Source organism: Corvus brachyrhynchos, unplaced genomic scaffold (genome assembly GCF_000691975.1).
Source record: "Corvus brachyrhynchos isolate BGI_N302 unplaced genomic scaffold, ASM69197v1 scaffold875, whole genome shotgun sequence".
Taxonomy (NCBI): Eukaryota; Metazoa; Chordata; class Aves; order Passeriformes; family Corvidae; genus Corvus; species Corvus brachyrhynchos.
In genome coordinates, this window is record NW_008238107.1 from 256,492 (window position 1) to 272,660 (window position 16,169).

The 16,169-nt window shown below is 52.0% G+C and overlaps 2 protein-coding genes and 1 long non-coding RNA gene across 6 annotated transcripts in view; 2 read left to right on the top strand and 1 right to left on the bottom strand.

The window, feature by feature from the left end:
• The window catches only part of LOC103614947 (keratin, type II cytoskeletal 5), a 6,557-nt gene extending 4,781 nt beyond the window's left edge, over nt 1-1,776 (top strand). The window contains exons 7-9 of the mRNA XM_017733365.1: nt 170-420; nt 728-762; nt 911-1,776. Coding sequence (XP_017588854.1) covers nt 170-420; nt 728-762; nt 911-1,203 — 579 coding nt within the window. The 3' untranslated portion in view covers nt 1,204-1,776. The remainder of the gene's footprint in view (nt 1-169; nt 421-727; nt 763-910) is intronic.
• Nucleotides 1,777-3,991: 2,215 nt separating this feature from the next.
• Nucleotides 3,992-11,227, bottom strand: LOC108446526. Of its 3 annotated transcripts, XR_001861735.1 has the most exons (5): nt 10,749-11,227; nt 7,027-7,191; nt 5,970-6,014; nt 5,500-5,613; nt 3,992-5,427 (listed from the first exon to the last, which is right to left on the bottom strand). It is a non-coding gene; the product is annotated as an uncharacterized LOC108446526 (long non-coding RNA). The 3 variants fall into 3 exon arrangements; XR_001861733.1 differs by having other exon boundaries at nt 3,992-5,613; XR_001861734.1 differs by lacking the exon at nt 7,027-7,191 and having other exon boundaries at nt 3,992-5,613.
• LOC103614948 (keratin, type II cytoskeletal 6A-like) lies at nt 8,486-13,676 on the top strand. Of its 2 annotated transcripts, none has more exons than XM_008632949.2 (9): nt 8,486-9,154; nt 10,506-10,720; nt 11,234-11,294; nt 11,488-11,583; nt 11,827-11,991; nt 12,171-12,296; nt 12,538-12,758; nt 13,002-13,033; nt 13,145-13,676. In XM_008632949.2, the coding sequence occupies exons 1-9, from the start codon at nt 8,660-8,662 to the stop codon at nt 13,339-13,341; spliced, it is 1,608 nt and encodes a 535-aa protein (XP_008631171.1). In that variant the 5' UTR covers nt 8,486-8,659; the 3' UTR covers nt 13,342-13,676. The 2 variants fall into 2 exon arrangements, with proteins under 2 accessions (XP_008631171.1, XP_017588857.1); XM_017733368.1 differs by lacking the exon at nt 8,486-9,154 and adding an exon at nt 9,563-9,576.
• Nucleotides 13,677-16,169: the final 2,493 nt, after the last annotated feature.

Below are 16,169 nucleotides of genomic sequence, written 5' to 3' on the forward strand. Positions count from 1 at the left end.
AGGTAGGAGGGGGGTGGTCCGGCTGAACAGGAGGAGGTGGGTGGGAGGCGATGGTGGTCAGGCACAGCAGGAAGAGCCATCAGGAGCCCTCAGTGCCATCCTGGGAACCACCAGCCAGTGTCCACAACCCCCCAGCAATGCTTGGGAGAGTGGTTTGGGGGGTCCAAATGAAACAACTGCCTGTTCTCCCCACTCCCAGTGTGCCAACCTCCAAGCAGCCATTGCTGAGGCCGAGGAGCGCGGGGAGATGGCCCTCAAGGATGCCAAGGCTAAGCTGGCCGAGCTGGAGGATGCCCTGCAGAAAGCCAAGGCTGACCTGGCCCGGCAGCTCCGGGAATATCAGGAGCTCATGAACGTCAAGCTGGCCCTGGACATCGAGATCGCGACCTACAGGAAGCTGCTGGAGGGCGAGGAGAGCAGGTGAGGACAGGTGGACCTGCTGTGTGCTGGCCAGGGACCATCTCCTTGGGGTCAAACAGCTCTTCCCAAGGGGCTGGAGCACCAGGGTGGACAGAGGGATGGTTGAAACTGTGAACTGTGTAGGCAGAGTTTTGTTTCTCCAGCTCTCGGCACCCGATACTGATAAAAATGAGCATTGTCACCTCTCACCTGTAACACAGACACACCCCACCAGAGCAGAGGCCCTGCTGAAGGCCATGAAAGCCTAATTAGATGGTGCCATGGACAAGGTTTTGGCATCATTGCTCACTTCCCCCTTTCCCAACAGGCTCGCTGGAGAAGGAGTCGGAGCTGTCAGTGTCTGTGAGTATCACCCCCACGTCCGCCTCTTTGTATCTCCTCCCCTTCCACCTCTTCCCACCCACCCCTCACCAAGGGGGTGACACTGCAGGTCTCCCCACCTCGGGGCTCCAGCCGTCCCCTCACGTGGGTGTTTCTGGTTCATTCCCAGCCGTGGTCAGCAGCTCCAGCGGGATGGGCTACGGCGGCGGGAGCAGCCTGGGCTTGGGCGGGGGGCTCGGCCTGGGTGGCGGCAGCGGCAGCGGCGGCTACACCATGAGCAGCGGCGGTTTCGGAGGCGGTAGCGGAGGCTTTGGAGGCGGCAGTGGAGGCTTCTCTGGGGGGCTCAGCTACGGCGGAGGCAGCTCCTTCAGCTCTGGGAGCAGCCGGGGCATCAGCTCCAGCACGGGAGGCAGCGTCAGGATCGTTTCCAAGACCACCACCAGCAAAAAGACCATCAGATAAGGCTGGCAAGTGCATGACCGTCGGCAATTGCGGCCTCCTGCCCTGCAGATCATGGTGTAAATAGCTGCGCTAGAGCCTCTCCTTCCTCCGTCCTTCACCTCTGGGGCAGCGGGGGGGACCAGGACCCCTCCGTGAGAATCTGGAGCACCTTTGGCTGAAGCACAGGTTGTAACTGGCTGGGCATGGACCCTGCGGCACCCCTCGGTCTCTCCTCAAAGTCAGGCGTTTAAAGCAAAATGGAAGCACTGTGTGGAACGGGGACAACCATTTCATTCATCCCATACCAAGGGTGAATCACAGCCTTGTGGAACCACAGTCCCGGGTCCTCAGCACTGAAAACACCTCCAAGAGGCTCTAAAAGCCTCAGTCCACAACATGTGTTACAACCTCCAAAGGTTTTGTCTGCAATTCAAGATTTCTTCCAGCCCCTTCTGTTTTCTCCGGCACTTGTGGGAAAGGTTTTTGCTTTGTGTGTATAAGATTTCTAACTCCTCGTCCTCGTGGCTGCAGCCTCCTCACTTCCAGGCCTAACCTACTGTAAGGTCCAATAAAAGAGCATTTGTCATTTTTAAACTCTGCTGGGTTTTGCCTTTTCTTCCCTCCTCCTGCTGCAGGTGTTGGTCTGTGCCGTGGCCCTGCTGCACTGGGGATGCCCTGAAGGCAGTTCCTGAGACAGGATTGGCTCCTTGAGGAAACAAAACTCAGTTTTAGGACTTGGGCTCTAGGACAAGTCGGGGCAAGTGGAAAGGAGGGTGGGATGAGCAACCTGGTTTATGGAAGATGGCCCTGCCCATGGCACGTGGGTGGAACTGGATGGGCTTTAAGGTTCCTTCCAACCCAAACCATTCCATGATTCTATGGATGTAGAACTGAGGCACAGGAAGGAAAAACTGCCTCAGAACTGAGCCAAAAGCTGGATGAATCCCACTGTGGTGGTTACCTCCAAAGTTGCCCTTTCTGCCTGTGACTGCAGGAGGAAGGAAGTGCAGGGAAGTGGGAAAAAAGAAGGTGATTCCCAAAGGTTTATTTGGGATTCATGAGCTGGCTCATGCAGGGCATGGCTCTGCCATTAGTTTGTACAAGCAGGAGTAACTTGTACATCAGTGGAGCCCACCTCTGGAATCAGCACCACGACGAGGACACAGCGAGATTGGCATCGCAGCATGAAGGGGACAGAGCAGGTGGGCATTGCCCTGATTGGGAAGAGCAGCTGGAGGGGCAGGCACAGGACAAGGCACCCAAAATCTGCACACACAGCCTTTGCACACCGAGCTTTCCCTGGGACGAGCAAATATCCCATGAAACATCCTGGCTGCTCCTCCGCAAGGGCAGCTTCAGGGCCTCAGGTTCATTTGGAGTCCTCCAAGGTGTCCACAGTACTCGGTCTCCCAGTTCCCACCCAGCCCCTGGGAGGTTTCCATGACCTGCCTGGGTGGGGGGTTTCAGCCAAGATCCCCCACCAATCCCAGGCTCCCTCCCATGGCTCCACAGGTACCTCCTGATCCTGCTCCCTGGCAGGGCCAGGTGGGGATCCCGGCAGGAATGGGGCAGCACCAGGCAAGGTGGGAATCCAGCCCCAATGGCAGGACAAGAACCATGGGCAAGGCAAGAGCCAGGGCAGGAGGGAGCAGATGAGGAAGGACCCACAGCCCTTTGGGAATGCTGGTCCCAAAAGGAGATGGTTGGTGCCCATCGACCTATCCCTCAATCCCTGCAAACTCCAGCTGGGGCTGCAGAGGAGAGGAGGCATCAGCCGGGTCTGCCAGAAAAAGCTCCTCGTGCAACTTTCTGCCCCAGAGCAGCTTTCCAGGGAAACGCCTCCGAGCTCCCACACCAACGGGACCCCCTCGTCCATCACCTGGCCCAGGTGTGAGAGCCCTGGCCAAGCCAGGCAAGCATCTCCAGCAGGTGGGGACCCAGAGCAGGGAAAGGGACAGTCCCGCCCAATGGTCCTGTGGTGGGATGAGAATCCCAAGGCTCCACTCCAGCACCTGGGAAGGGCCTGGAATAATGTCTTGGGAGAGCTGGGGCAACCCATTTGCACAAGGGGAGGTTTTATGGAGGGGGAATGGTTGGGCTCCATTAATTGAAGAGTTTTCTCCACTTTTCAAGCATCTGGCCTTGTTTCTCGGACTGGTTTGAGGGAATAGGGACAAGCTCCCAGAGCCAAGGTGGTGGCTGGAGGCAGAGCAGCCCAATTTGTTGGGTTTTATTATTGAAAATGTCAAATCTGATGGTTTTTTGTTTTTAACCCCAGTGTGCACAACACATTGGACCATGGGCCACATCAACACATGGCTCCACCACCAATGAATTCTCCATGAAATATCTTTGCCAAATCCTTACCCATCCCCGTGGCACCAGGACAGCTCCTGAGCCTCCATGAGCCAGTGCTGAGTCCATCTCCTGCACTCTGAGGCTGAAGATGCAGCCAAAAAAGCCCTGAGCAGGTCTCTGTGTCCTCTGTTGCCAGTGAAGTGTTCTAAGAGCCCATCCCGGCACAACTTTGGGAATTTGCAGAGCAGCTGCAAAAAGCTGTATGCAAGTTCCCTCCTCCTGATCTGCAGAGAAAAATTTGACACACTCAAGTCAAACACGACACGTGATTTTAGCTGGCACTGAAACACTGGGTGAAACATTTCTTGAAACTAAACATTTAATTTCAACGTTTTCTATGGGAATGATCCTGTCCTGAAACACTGAACTTAAAACAACTCCCCTTAAATGAATTCCAAAATGAAACTTTGCATCTTTTTTGACTCAAAAGCAGAATTTCCATCAAGGAAAATTATTTTAATTTGCAAATTGTTTATTTGCACAGGCTGCAAATGAAATAAGACATGAAATGGCTGCAGGGAAGGCAACACAGGATGCAGCAAATCCAGAGTGGAACAATATTCCCAGCTGCCATCTGCTCAGCTGGAGCAACATCCCGCTGCCCAAAGCAGTTGGAGGTCAGAAATGGATCCAATCCCAAGGATCAGCAGAGTGGTAAATAAACATGACACCCCTGGAATTGCTGTCCTGTGATTGGATCCACTTGCCAGGACACACGGATAATCCTTGTTTATCTTCCCAGTTCCTTGTCCCACCCAGGTTTGTTTTAATAGGGAGAAATTAAACTCCGTGGCAGCGCTCTGGATCTTCAGAAGGAAAATCAAGCCAGGAGCAGGATGGAGCTGAGGGATGTGGAATGTGCACAGAGCTTGCCAAAACTGTGGGACTCCCCAGCGACACAATTCCAGGGCTCTGCGTTCTTTACTGGGAGGAAAGACGTGCCCCAGGGCCAGGAGAAAGGACGGCGTGGGACAAATACCCTGTGGCCGCCTTCAGCCCAGCCTGGGGCGGGGGATTCCCCAAAGGCATTTCAAGGAGATGTGGAGGATCCAGGTTCCTTCAGGTGCCACCAGCCAGACACCAGAACAGGATAAAGGAGGTACCAGACCCCTCTGAAAGCCTGAGGGAGAACGAGCCCTCCCAGGTGTGTGCAAGGCAGCAATGATGGAGACGAACTTCCCAAAGCCTGGGCTGCAGTGGAGTCTCCGTGCTGGCACAGAAAACAATTATCTGGGGAAAGCAGGTCACACCTACACTTCAAAGTCACCCAGGAGCTGGAGCTGCCTGGCCTCCAGATACTGCTGGGAACAGGCTCAAAGGACCCAGCACAGGGCAACACCTATGGGAAAACTTCTGAGGAGCTCATCCTAATTCATCCCTTCGGGCAATGGGATTCATGGACACTCACCTCCCACCCAGAGGGGCCCGGCCCCACAGCACAGGGATGCTGTGAGTTCAGTGGTCTCCTGTGGAAAAACCTCAGTCCTGCTGGTCTTCATTAACGTGGGATAAAATAGTAAATTACAGCCAAAATGAGTCGGGTTTGAATTTAGCTTGGAAGCCCAAGTTTAACCCAAAGGCTTTAATTTAAGCAATTAACTTAAATTACAGCCTTGACTTTGCTGATAATTAAACTGAGATTAGGTAGCACAGGTGAACCAACACAAGGTACTTTGACACACTCCTGTTTTACAAATATGGTTATTTTTGCAAACAAAACACAGAGGAACATCCAAATATTTCAGCCTGAGAAGCTGCATCAGAAGAAGGATTCCGAGGTGGATTCTCGACAGGAGCAGTGGAGCAGAGGGACAGAGAGGAGGTGATGAAAAGCTGTTGGAGACATCCCTGTTCACTCAACCACAGGAAAATGGCTCAGATTTCTCACTAAAGGGACCAGAGTTGCATTGATTGCCCTGACAGAGGCAGAACTCCCTGATCTCAGAGGAGAGTTTTTACCTTGACAGCAGCATGGTGCCAGACACAAATTCAGCCAAGACTTTACTCCCAGGTTTACAGCGTTGGTAAAGTGTTCTCCTGCCTCTTGCTCTGGGCTTGCAGCGACTGCTCATCCTGGTGGGAAGAAACGAGGAGAGGGAGGGAAGGGAAAGGCTCCAGAGCCTGCCCAGCCTCTCTCACACCGGGGGGGGCTCTGGCACAGACACAGCTCCTGAGGTGATATCAGGAAAAGCTCCTGAGCAGTGGGTGAGCTCCAGCACCATCCTCTGCATCAGGAGGTCCCTGCACCAGAGCAGCAAATCTGTTCCGTGCCTGGAGCTGCAGGAGCATGGGAGACACTCCCCCGGGAGCTACCTGGAAACTCTGTGTTTCATCAACAGAGCAGGGTGGGGACCCCCCTTTCCATCAGCCCATACCCCAAACCTGTAGCTACAGCTCCTTGTGCTCCCAGTTCTGCCTTTTGTAATTACCTCTGACATTCCTTCCGGATGAATGACAACCGCATCACCTCCACCCTGGCAGAACGTGGAATGGAAAGAAATTAATTCCTTCTCAGTTGCTTGGAGGAGCTGCTTTATTATTACTGTTATTAACCATGGGCTCCAACGCACTCAGTGGATTCCTTAGCCAAAAAAAGACAAGTTTCAGATGTGAAGGAGCCCGAGGGGGAAAAGGAAAGCACTGACACATCCCACTGGGAGAACTGGGGGGGCTCTGCCCTACACAGCCAGACTCCCCACGTTGTGCATCTCCCTCGGGAGGGAGGATCTGCCCTTTGGTGCTGATCTCCACTGGAAAAATTGGAATAAAGCTTCTTTCAGGTACTCAGTGTTAGGGGAGATGGAGAGAACTGAGAGAGCAATCCCCAAAGGAACCATGGGCTGGCAACTTCCAGCTGCTTTGGGGTATCTTATGGTCATGGAGTGGTTTGGGTGGGAAGGGACCTCAAAACCCCATCCCATCCCATCCCTGCCATGGGTACCTTCCACTGTCCCAGGTTGCTCCAACCTGGCCTTGGACACTTCCAGGGATGGGGCAGCCACAGCTTCTCTGGGCACCCTGTGCCAGGGCCTCGCCACACTCACAGGGAGGAATTTCTTCCCAGTATCCAACCTAATTTTCCCCTCTTTCAGTTGGAAATCTTTCTGCCTGGGAGTGGAAGCCAGCACACCTTTTGTATGTGGGAATGAATCTCATGACTTCAAGTCTGTCTGTTGGTGGGCAAAGCCCCCAGACTGATCAACAATCCTTCGAAAAATGCCCTTTGGACACAGACTTTGCTCACAATCTGTTTGCTTCCAGCTCCCAGGGGTGCAGAGTCAGACCCAGTGACAAAGTCCCACTGGGCAAAACCTGCAGCATTCAGCCCTTCCTTGCAATAAAAGCTCAGTCTGACAATAAACACAAAACCAACCTGACAATCCCCATCTAAGAATAACATTTCATTAAAAACCTCCATGGCAAAAATTGTCCCTCAGACAACCGGAAACAATGGGGACACAAAGGATTTCTGGGTGTTTCCTGCACCTGCGTGTGTCGCCAGGCAGGGGCAGATGGAAGCACAACTGCCCCTACCATGGTGATTCCTCATTATTCCATCGATTCCTCGTTATTCCGTTGATTCCTCGTTATTCCATTCTTCCTGTGCTGCTGCAGCCAGCATGAGGGGAAGCTGCTCAATTTCAACCTCTTCTGTAAATAAATTAAACACAAATCCTCTTTTCCCGAAGAACACAAAACACCACAAGCCCTTTTTGTCCCTCAGAATGAATTATTTTTCACATTTTCATCTTTGATTTTTACTCAAGCCACCTGTTAAATGCAAAGGTCTGTGTTGGTACCTGTGGTGGGAAAGGAAAGATCAAGGATGTCCTACAGTGTCCTGTGGATCTGGGCAGAGGGAACCCTGTGGAGCAGTTTCCACTGGATTCAAGCAGGCAGGATCACACTTCCAGATGTGCTGAAGGAGCTGATTAAATCCTTGGGAAATGACATTGTGTTTATTAAGTGTGCGTTGGGAACAGCCCCGGAGCGCTCCATTTCCACAGAGCCAGTGGAGTCAAAGCAGTTCCCATTCCCACAATCTTTCCTCCTATGTATTTATTTCTGAGTTGTTTGTTTGTTTGTTTGTTTTCATCCTGCTAAAATAAAGTCCAAACCCTCAAACCCGAGGTAGCAGTACATGTTTGTGACAGAGCTCAGTGGCAGCTGTCAAAATCCACACAGGAACAAAAGGATCTTGTCAAAATATTCCATTTTTATTTGTGTAATTATATTTCTAAAAACGATGGAATAAGCCTGGAGAAGCAGGATTTCCAGCAGGATTTCCAAAGGGAGATGAGGTTTGTAGGGATGGCAGCAAAACTGGATCTGCTGATCCCTGTGGTGGCTCAGAAGGGACCATGGAATCTCAGGATGGTTTCGGTGGGAAGGGACCTTAAAGATCATCTTGTCCCATGGGCAGGGACACCTTCCACAGACCAGGTTGCCCCAAGTCCCATCCAGCCTGGCCTAGGACACTTCCAGGGATGGGGAGTCCACAACCTCTCTGGGCAAATTTCACAAGAACTTTATTGCAAAGCTATCCCAAAAGGCCGAGATGAAACTATTGACTGCAGGGCTGGCTGCGGAGCCGGCACCAATCCCACTCCTAAAGCACAGGGATTTAAACTTTCCCAAGCCCTGCTTGTGAACAAAAGAAGGGGTGAAAGCAATCCCGAGGGGTGAAGTTTTCCAATGACACAGGTGTTGAGTGACAGGCACTTGAGCAGTGTTTTGCTGCTGGTGCCCAACGTGACTCATCAGCACTTTCCAGCTTTGAAATGGGGATGAGTCTGGCTGTCTACAAAGACCGGCGACAGTTATTCCCAAACAATTCCCTGTTGCTGAGAACCTGGGCTGTATTATTTCAGCTGGGCGTGTGTGCAGAGTGAGTTCACTCTCCAGAATGCTGTTGGACATGCCAAGCCTAATTCATCAGAAAGATGATCCACCTCATCCAACCCATCCCAGGCTCATACATGCATAAAAGGGCTCTCCCCAGCCCTTGCAGAGCACAGGTTCACCTCTCTCCTTTCCCTCCTACTCCTTGCTCCAGGCCAGCAACCTTTGCTCCTTGATTCTAGCTGTAGCATCCATCCCAACCCAAAAAGCCCCAGCAATGTCTCGCCAGTCCACCGTGAGGATTCAGAGGGGGAGAAGTGGCTTCAGCGCTGCTTCGGCCGTGGTCCCCAACACCTGCCGGACCAGCTTCAGCTCCTGCTCCGTCACCCGCCTGGGCAGCTGCAATGCTGGCAGTGGCTTTGCCAGGGTCGGAGGGGGCTTTGGAAGCAAAAGCCTCTACAATGTTGGTGGCTGCAAGAGGATCTCTGTGGCTGGAAGGGGTGGCAGCTTCTATGGCTCCGCAGGGTTCGGTGGTGGCGCTGGGAGCATGTACGGGGGTGGCTTTGGTGTTCCAGCCAACCTTGGCTACGGATACGGGGCCTTTGGGGGCGGCCCTGGATTCCCAGCTGGGGGCATCCACGAAGTCTCCGTCAATCAGAGCCTTCTGAAACCTCTCAACTTGGAGATTGACCCCAACATCCAACGGATCCGGAAAGAGGAGAAGGAACAAATTAAAACCCTCAACAACAAATTTGCCTCCTTCATCGACAAGGTGAGATCTGAGCTTTCCTAAATATCTGATTTTTTTGGCAGGGACACTTTTCTTTGCTGGTTGATGAGGACAAAAGCTGATCGAGGAGGAATAGAAGTGAGGAATGAGACTTGAAGATGCCCTGGAAGCTCCAGGGAATGGCACCTGTTCCATAGCGGTTGCCATGAATTAATCACCCAGTGTTTGAGTTCCTCCTCGTTTGCTACTCCACATCTCACAGGCAATGAGGAAAGAAACAATCCCACCCTTCTGGAGACTTTCAGGAGCATTTCAGGAGCCTTAGGAGCAGCTTTGTAGATGATTAAATGAAATCCAGAAACCCACCTAAAATGACCAAGAAATTGGCACAAGGGAGAAGCAGCTTCTCACTGCTCAAATTCCCTCAAAGGCATTTAAATCTGGCTGCCTCCTTCATCGACAAGGTGAGATCTGAGCTTTCCTAAATATCTGATTTTTTTGGCAGGGACACTTTTCTTTGCTGGTTGATGAGGACAAAAGCTGATCGAGGAGGAATAGAAGTGAGGAATGAGACTTGAAGATGCCCTGGAAGCTCCAGGGAATGGCACCTGTTCCATAGCGGTTGCCATGAATTAATCACCCAGTGTTTGAGTTCCTCCTCGTTTGCTACTCCACATCTCACAGGCAATGAGGAAAGAAACAATCCCACCCTTCTGGAGACTTTCAGGAGCATTTCAGGAGCCTTAGGAGCAGCTTTGTAGATGATTAAATGAAATCCAGAAACCCACCTAAAATGACCAAGAAATTGGCACAAGGGAGAAGCAGCTTCTCACTGCTCAAATTCCCTCAAAGGCATTTAAATCTGGCACCAGAATGTTTGGGGTTTTAGTTCAAAATATCAAAATCTGATCCAACTCTGTCTGTCCACCACATTTCACTGATGCACAAGAACATCTGCTCAGTTCCTGCTCTGGTCAACTAGCCCCTCCTTGGTTTCAAGGAAAACTCTGCAGTATTTTGGACATTTAGTGGGGTAGGGGAGCTCTACTGAAGAGAAGGAGAAACAGCACCTTAACAACATTATTTTAATTAAAAAGCAAGCCCTGCTTTGCTCCTTATCTGATTTTGCTCGCACTTTTCACACAAAATCCCTGTACCTGGTCTCAATTTAAACAACGAATGGGAAGCCAGAAAATCAAGGGTTGTTCCAGAGTTTGTAACACTGAACAGGGTCCCTGCACTCAAATCTCCCAACAGACGAGAATTTGGCTCTGACAACCAGCTGGAAGGAGCATTTCACCCTCTCAGCCAGTTCTGAGACCCTTCTATTTGTGGGGAGAGTCTCCCCAGTCTCTGTCCTTTCCAAGCCCCTTCAGGATATTTCTCCTTCCAGGTCCGATTCCTTGAGCAACAAAACAAAGTTCTGGAAACCAAGTGGAGTTTGCTGCAGGAGCAGGGAATGAAAACAGTGAGGAACAACCTGGAGCCGCTTTTCGAGACCTACATCAACAACCTGCGTGTGCAGCTGAACTCACTGCTGAGCGACAAGGGGAGACTGGAGGGAGAACTCGTCAACACCCAGTACCTGGTCGAGGACTTCAAGAAGAAGTAAGTCTTGAGCTAATGCTCTACTCACCTGGGCAGGTGCAGCCTTTCTCCTCTCAACATCCTTAAACCAACTGGGGAACCCAGGAGAGTCCAGGAGCCTGGAATTCCCGGCAATGACATTTTCTCAAGGAGAAATTTTCTCAGTAACGGAGTAGCAGATCCGAGTGCACCAACACTTAGGGAATGATTTGGAGCATGATCAAAGACTTACTGACTAAATTACCTACTGAGAGGGAAAAATTACACAGTAGGTCTGAAAGTTTCAGGGCAGCACATTTCATTTGCTTAAAACAGCAGAAGGAGGATGACTAATGGCCAGAAATAAGTAAAAAATAATGGATTCGTTCAAATTGTTTTGATGTACTTGTTTTAACTGGTTCAGCTCCTGATCTCTCATTGAGGGAAAAGAGCATCGTATGCAAAATGCTCTGAAGGAAACTCATTCCAGCAAACTCAAATCACCTCTCTCTGTTGCCTGCCCAAACAAAAGCTCCCTGTGCCGTCCTCCTTTAGGTATGAAGATGAGATCAACAGAAGGACCATCGCAGAGAATGAATTTGTGACGCTCAAGAAGGTGAGAGCAAATTCCAGGGCACTGTGGGATGGCTCATTGTAGAGCTCTGATCACCTACTCAGCCACAAATCCGTCCATTACAATTCCAACCCCTTTAGTTTTTTTATGGTTCCTTCCCTGCACTGTTATCACAATGCATGTTCCTGATTTACTGATAGTGGTGCAAACCACCCAAAAATCTCTCATCCCCCAGGATGTAGATGCTTCCTACATGAACAAGGTGGAACTCCAAGCCAGGGCAGATGCGCTGAGCGAAGAAATTAATTTCCTGAGAGCGCTTTACGAAGCAGTGAGTACAACCAGCTTCAAAACATCCCGGCCCTCAGTGAAGAGCTTCTCTCCCTCCATTCCTCTGAGAGCCTCTAATTCCTTCCCCCGGGAGATGCTAAATCCTTCCCCTCTGTAGAGTTGCACCACCACCTGAGCTGTTCAGATAATGATCTGTACCAGCCTCTCCCAGGTCTGCAGCTCACCTGGAAGGGTGAAAAGGCATCTCCCAAGGGAATTACCTCATTCCCTGTGCTCTTTGCAGGAGCTGTCCCAGATGCAGACCCAGATCTCTGACACCTCTGTGGTTCTCACCATGGACAACAACCGGAACCTGGACCTGGACAGCATCATCTCTGAGGTGAAGGCGCAGTACGAGGACATTGCCAACCGGAGCCGCGCCGAGGCCGAGTCCTGGTACCAGACCAAGGTGAAGGATCTGGGGTTTCCATGCTCTTATCTTCATATCTTGTCTGGAACTGATAAAGACTGACTCTTCCAAGAAAACCTGCCCAGCTGCTGGCCTGGGCTTAAGGAGGGGCTCTCAGGTTCCTGGTAGTTCTGAAAATGGTGGATTTTCCCTTGACTGATGGTTCCTCTCTGTGACAGTACGAGGAGCTGCAGGCCACAGCTGGCAGGCACGGGGACGACCTCCGGAACACCAAGCAGGAGATCTCGGAGCTCAATCGCCACGTCCAGCGGCTCCGATCCGAGATCGACAGCGTGAAAAAACAGGTAAAGGGCAGCAAACCCCACTTTTAACCAATTCACCCCCGGACTTGCAAGGGAGGGGAAGGAAAAGATTGGAGCAACCTGCGCAGTTCTGCTCAGTTTGAACCTTTTTGGCTCAAAACGAAAACTGTCACTGAAACTGGTGGAGCTGATGGTGCTGGGATAAAACCTTGTGGTTGCAGGGGAGGTGAAGAACAGCCTGGGTCTGGGGTGGGGACTTTAAACAGGGCTCTGTGTTCCATAGTGTGCAAACCTGAAAGCCGCCATCGCCGATGCTGAGGAGCGCGGGGAGCTGACCCTCAAGGACGCCAGGGCCAAACTGGCCGAGCTGGAGGACGCTCTGCAACAGGCCAAGGCTGACCTGGCCCGGCAACTCCGGGAATACCAGGAGCTCATGAACGTCAAGCTGGCCCTGGACATCGAGATCGCAACCTACAGGAAGCTGCTGGAGGGCGAGGAGTGCAGGTGGGTGGGAAACATCCAGCCCTGGGGCTGGGGATGGCACTGGAGAAGCTCAGCATTGCTGGAATGCTGAACAGGGGGCACAGAGCTGGGCAGATTGTCCCAGACAATGGAAATAACAAAAATCTGCAAATGATGCTGTGATTTTATTGTTCTCCCCAAAGGCCTCTGGGAAATGTATCTTATTGTTCCCCCCCAATATCAGCAGACTTCTAATCCTCTTCCTTGTGTTCCATCCCTGAACAGGCTGGCTGGAGATGGAGTCCCAGTGAATATCTGTAAGTCTCTAAAATATAATAATTACCTTATTTAAACATAAATTGTTCTTGTCTCTGCACCAAGAACCCAATGCCCAGAGATACTGAAACATTTCCTTCTCCTTCTTGCAGCCGTCACCAGAACAACGGTGGGAACGGGATACGGCGGAGGGAGCAACCTCAGCATGGGAGGGGGGATCTGCAATTTGGGGAACAGCTTCAACTGTGGGAGCGTTCCCGGGGTGAGCAGCACCACCCTCGGAGCTGGCAGCAGCTCCAGCATGAAGTTTGTCTCCAGCTCCTCCACCAGAAGAAGTTACAGGAGCTAAAGTTCTCCTTCCAGTCAGTGCCACGCACCAGAAAACACCATAACTGGTCCTTTACTGGAGCGTGGCGGGGGCAGCACGACCAGGGCCACCTGCACCCCAAGTCCTGTCCCACAGGAGCCCTACTTTAGGAAGTCTCTCTCAGCTGTGTTGTCTCGCACATGTCGTGTTGGGCTCAGCCCTGGAACCTGAGTCTCACTGGGTTAAATTTGCAGCTCGCTTGCTCCAGCTCAGCAGTTTTTTGGCCGGATTTTGTATATAAAATGTGTCCCATGACTGTTTGTCTCTCTTCACTTTCTGGGGTTTGTCTAATAAAAATGCACATGTAATTTATTCTATTTTGTGGTCCTTTTAATTAAAGAGGTGCAAGAGCAAATGCAAACACAGGTAGCAAGAACTTTTCCTCAGGCCCTGACCAGTTAAAGGCTCGGGTTTTTGCTCCTCACTCAGATTTACTGAATTTCACTGTCAGCAGCCAGAACACCCCAGCCCAGCAGAGCCTCAGAGGGAGGCTTGGGGTTGATTTCGACATTCCCTCCCCACCATGAAGGGAAAACACCTGGAAGCCAAACACCAGGACACGCCAAGGCAGGCGTCAGGTATAAGGGGAAAAGGCCTGAGCTTCATTTGCTTCCAGCTCCCAGCCCATTCAGCATCCAAGAGCCTGGATCCTGGGGGTGGGATCCCAGTGCCAGGTGTGTGATGTACTCGCACAAACCTTGAACAAGAGGAAATTAATTCCCAGGCAGCCAGAGTAACCCCCTGGCCTGTTCAGGTGAATCACGCATCCCAAAGCCCTGGTCTCACCCACGCCTTGGAGCCAGCAGTGCCAACATCTGCCTGAGCGGGCTGAGAGCCCTCCCTGGCTCAGGTGCTCAGTTTGGGGCCTGGTGCTGATGTTCCCTCTCCTCTAACCACACGGAGGGGCAGGATCAGGACCATACTCTGGGCAATAGGAATCATGAACCAGATATGGTCCTACACTGAACTAAATGTCACTTATCCAGTAGCTACACAAACACCCAAGAAAGGGATCTTCTTCACTGTTGAAAAGTGAAGGTCTTCAAGATGCAGCATTTCTTCATGTTTTTAGGATATGTTTTGAGAAGGTGGAAGAAAAAGCAGAGGAGGTGTAGGGATTTCAGATGTGGTTCTGACTAATTGGGAGAAATTAACGGAGAAGTAAAAGCAGAGAAACATCCGCAGTGACAGATCTCACCACTGGAAGGTCACTTGAATGGAGAGATGAGACTGGAAAAAATACCCCAGCCCTCACTCCCTGGATTTTAATAGGTCCAAGTAAGGAGTAGAGAGGCCCTTGTAGGAAAATACTCACGGGTTTGGGGAAATAGAAGGGAATTGGCAGTGCTGGAATGACAGACTGGATTCAGGGTTTCCTTCAGGACCAGTAGTCTCTCACAATTTTCCCGGATGCCCTGCACTCTGCAGGTGTATCCCTGAGGAAATCTCCTTCCCGAAATCTTGCAGGCTTGGTTGTGGATCTGCTGTGGGTCCCCACTCCTGCTGCACCAGCTCTCTCAGCAGCCTCCAGGGAAGGAGCAATATCCTCCCTCGGAGCAGCAGCCTGGGCCAGGTCAGCCAATGGCCTTACCGCGGCTGCCCAAACACAGCCTCTCTAACCACGAGGATACGGAATTGTGCAACCCCAGAATCCCTGAGGTAGGAAAAGCCTTCCCAGCCCATCGAGTCCAACCTGTGCCTGATCCCCACCTTGTCCCCAGCCCAGAGCACTGAGTGCCACCTTCAATCCTTCCTTGGACCCCTCCAGGGATGGGGACTCCAAACCTCCCTGGGCAGCTCCTGCCAATGGCCATGGAGAAATTCCTCCTGATGTCCAACCTAAACCTCCCCTGGCACAGCCGGGAAAAGCCTTCCCAGCCCATCAAGTCCAACCTGTGCCTGATCCCCACCTTGTCCCCAGCCCAGAGCACTGAGTGCCACCTTCAATCCTTCCTTGGACACCTCCAGGGATGGGGACTCCAAACCTCCCTGGGCAGCTCCTGCCAATGGCCATGGAGAAATTCCTCCTGATGTCCAACCTAAACCTCCCCTGGCACAGCCTGAGGCTGCTTCCTCTTGTCCCGTTGTTCTCTGGGAGCAGAGCCTGACTCTTCCCTGGCTGCCCCCTCCTTCAGGGAATTCCCCTGGGCCTCCTTTGTCCAGCTTCCTCAGGAGGAGGGACCAGACCCTTCCCTGGTGCTCCAGCCCCTTCCCCAGCTCCGTTCCCCTCTCTGGACCCACTCCAGCCCCTCATGCTGTGAGGGGCCAATACACGGGGCATTAGGGGGATTCTTGGAGCATCCGCCACCAAAATCCAGCTGGGGAGTGGGAAGGAAGTGGAGGGAATTTTATGAACGGTGCTCTCAGACCTTTTCTGCCTGTGAAAACTGTCCATATTCCACAGAATCATCAGGGCTGCAAGAGACCTTCAGGATGACCCAGCCCAGCACCACCATGACCACCCTAAACCATGTCCCCAAATGCGCCGAATCACCCTGATTTGGGCTGGCAACAGATGGTGAAATACCAGAACCTGCCCCAGAAGGGACTTTCCGTCATCTGTGACACCAACACAACACTCAGTCCCACGTCCAACGGGGACATCAGAAGGTACCACCCCCTGCATGCACACCTGGGTCACGGCACAGAGAGGACAAAGCCTTTGATCCAGCCAGGGCCGGAATATTTGTTCTTCTTGGGCATCACACCTCTGGATACTCAACCAGCCTCCAGCTGAGCCTACAGCTCAAGAGCAGGGCCCTGGTCACCAGGCGGTCACCTCCTGCATCCCGTCAGATTGCAGCCATGAG

Bases quoted from the DNA above. Each gene is read 5' to 3' on its own strand.
- LOC103614948 (XM_008632949.2), top strand. From the start codon at position 8,660: ATGTCTCGCCAGTCCACCGTGAGGATTCAGAGGGGGAGAAGTGGCTTC. The intron at 11,584-11,826 runs GTGAGTACAACC...TGCTCTTTGCAG, and splicing joins TGAGAGCGCTTTACGAAGCA to GAGCTGTCCCAGATGCAGAC. The intron at 12,759-13,001 runs GTGGGTGGGAAA...ATCCCTGAACAG, and splicing joins CTGGAGGGCGAGGAGTGCAG to GCTGGCTGGAGATGGAGTCC.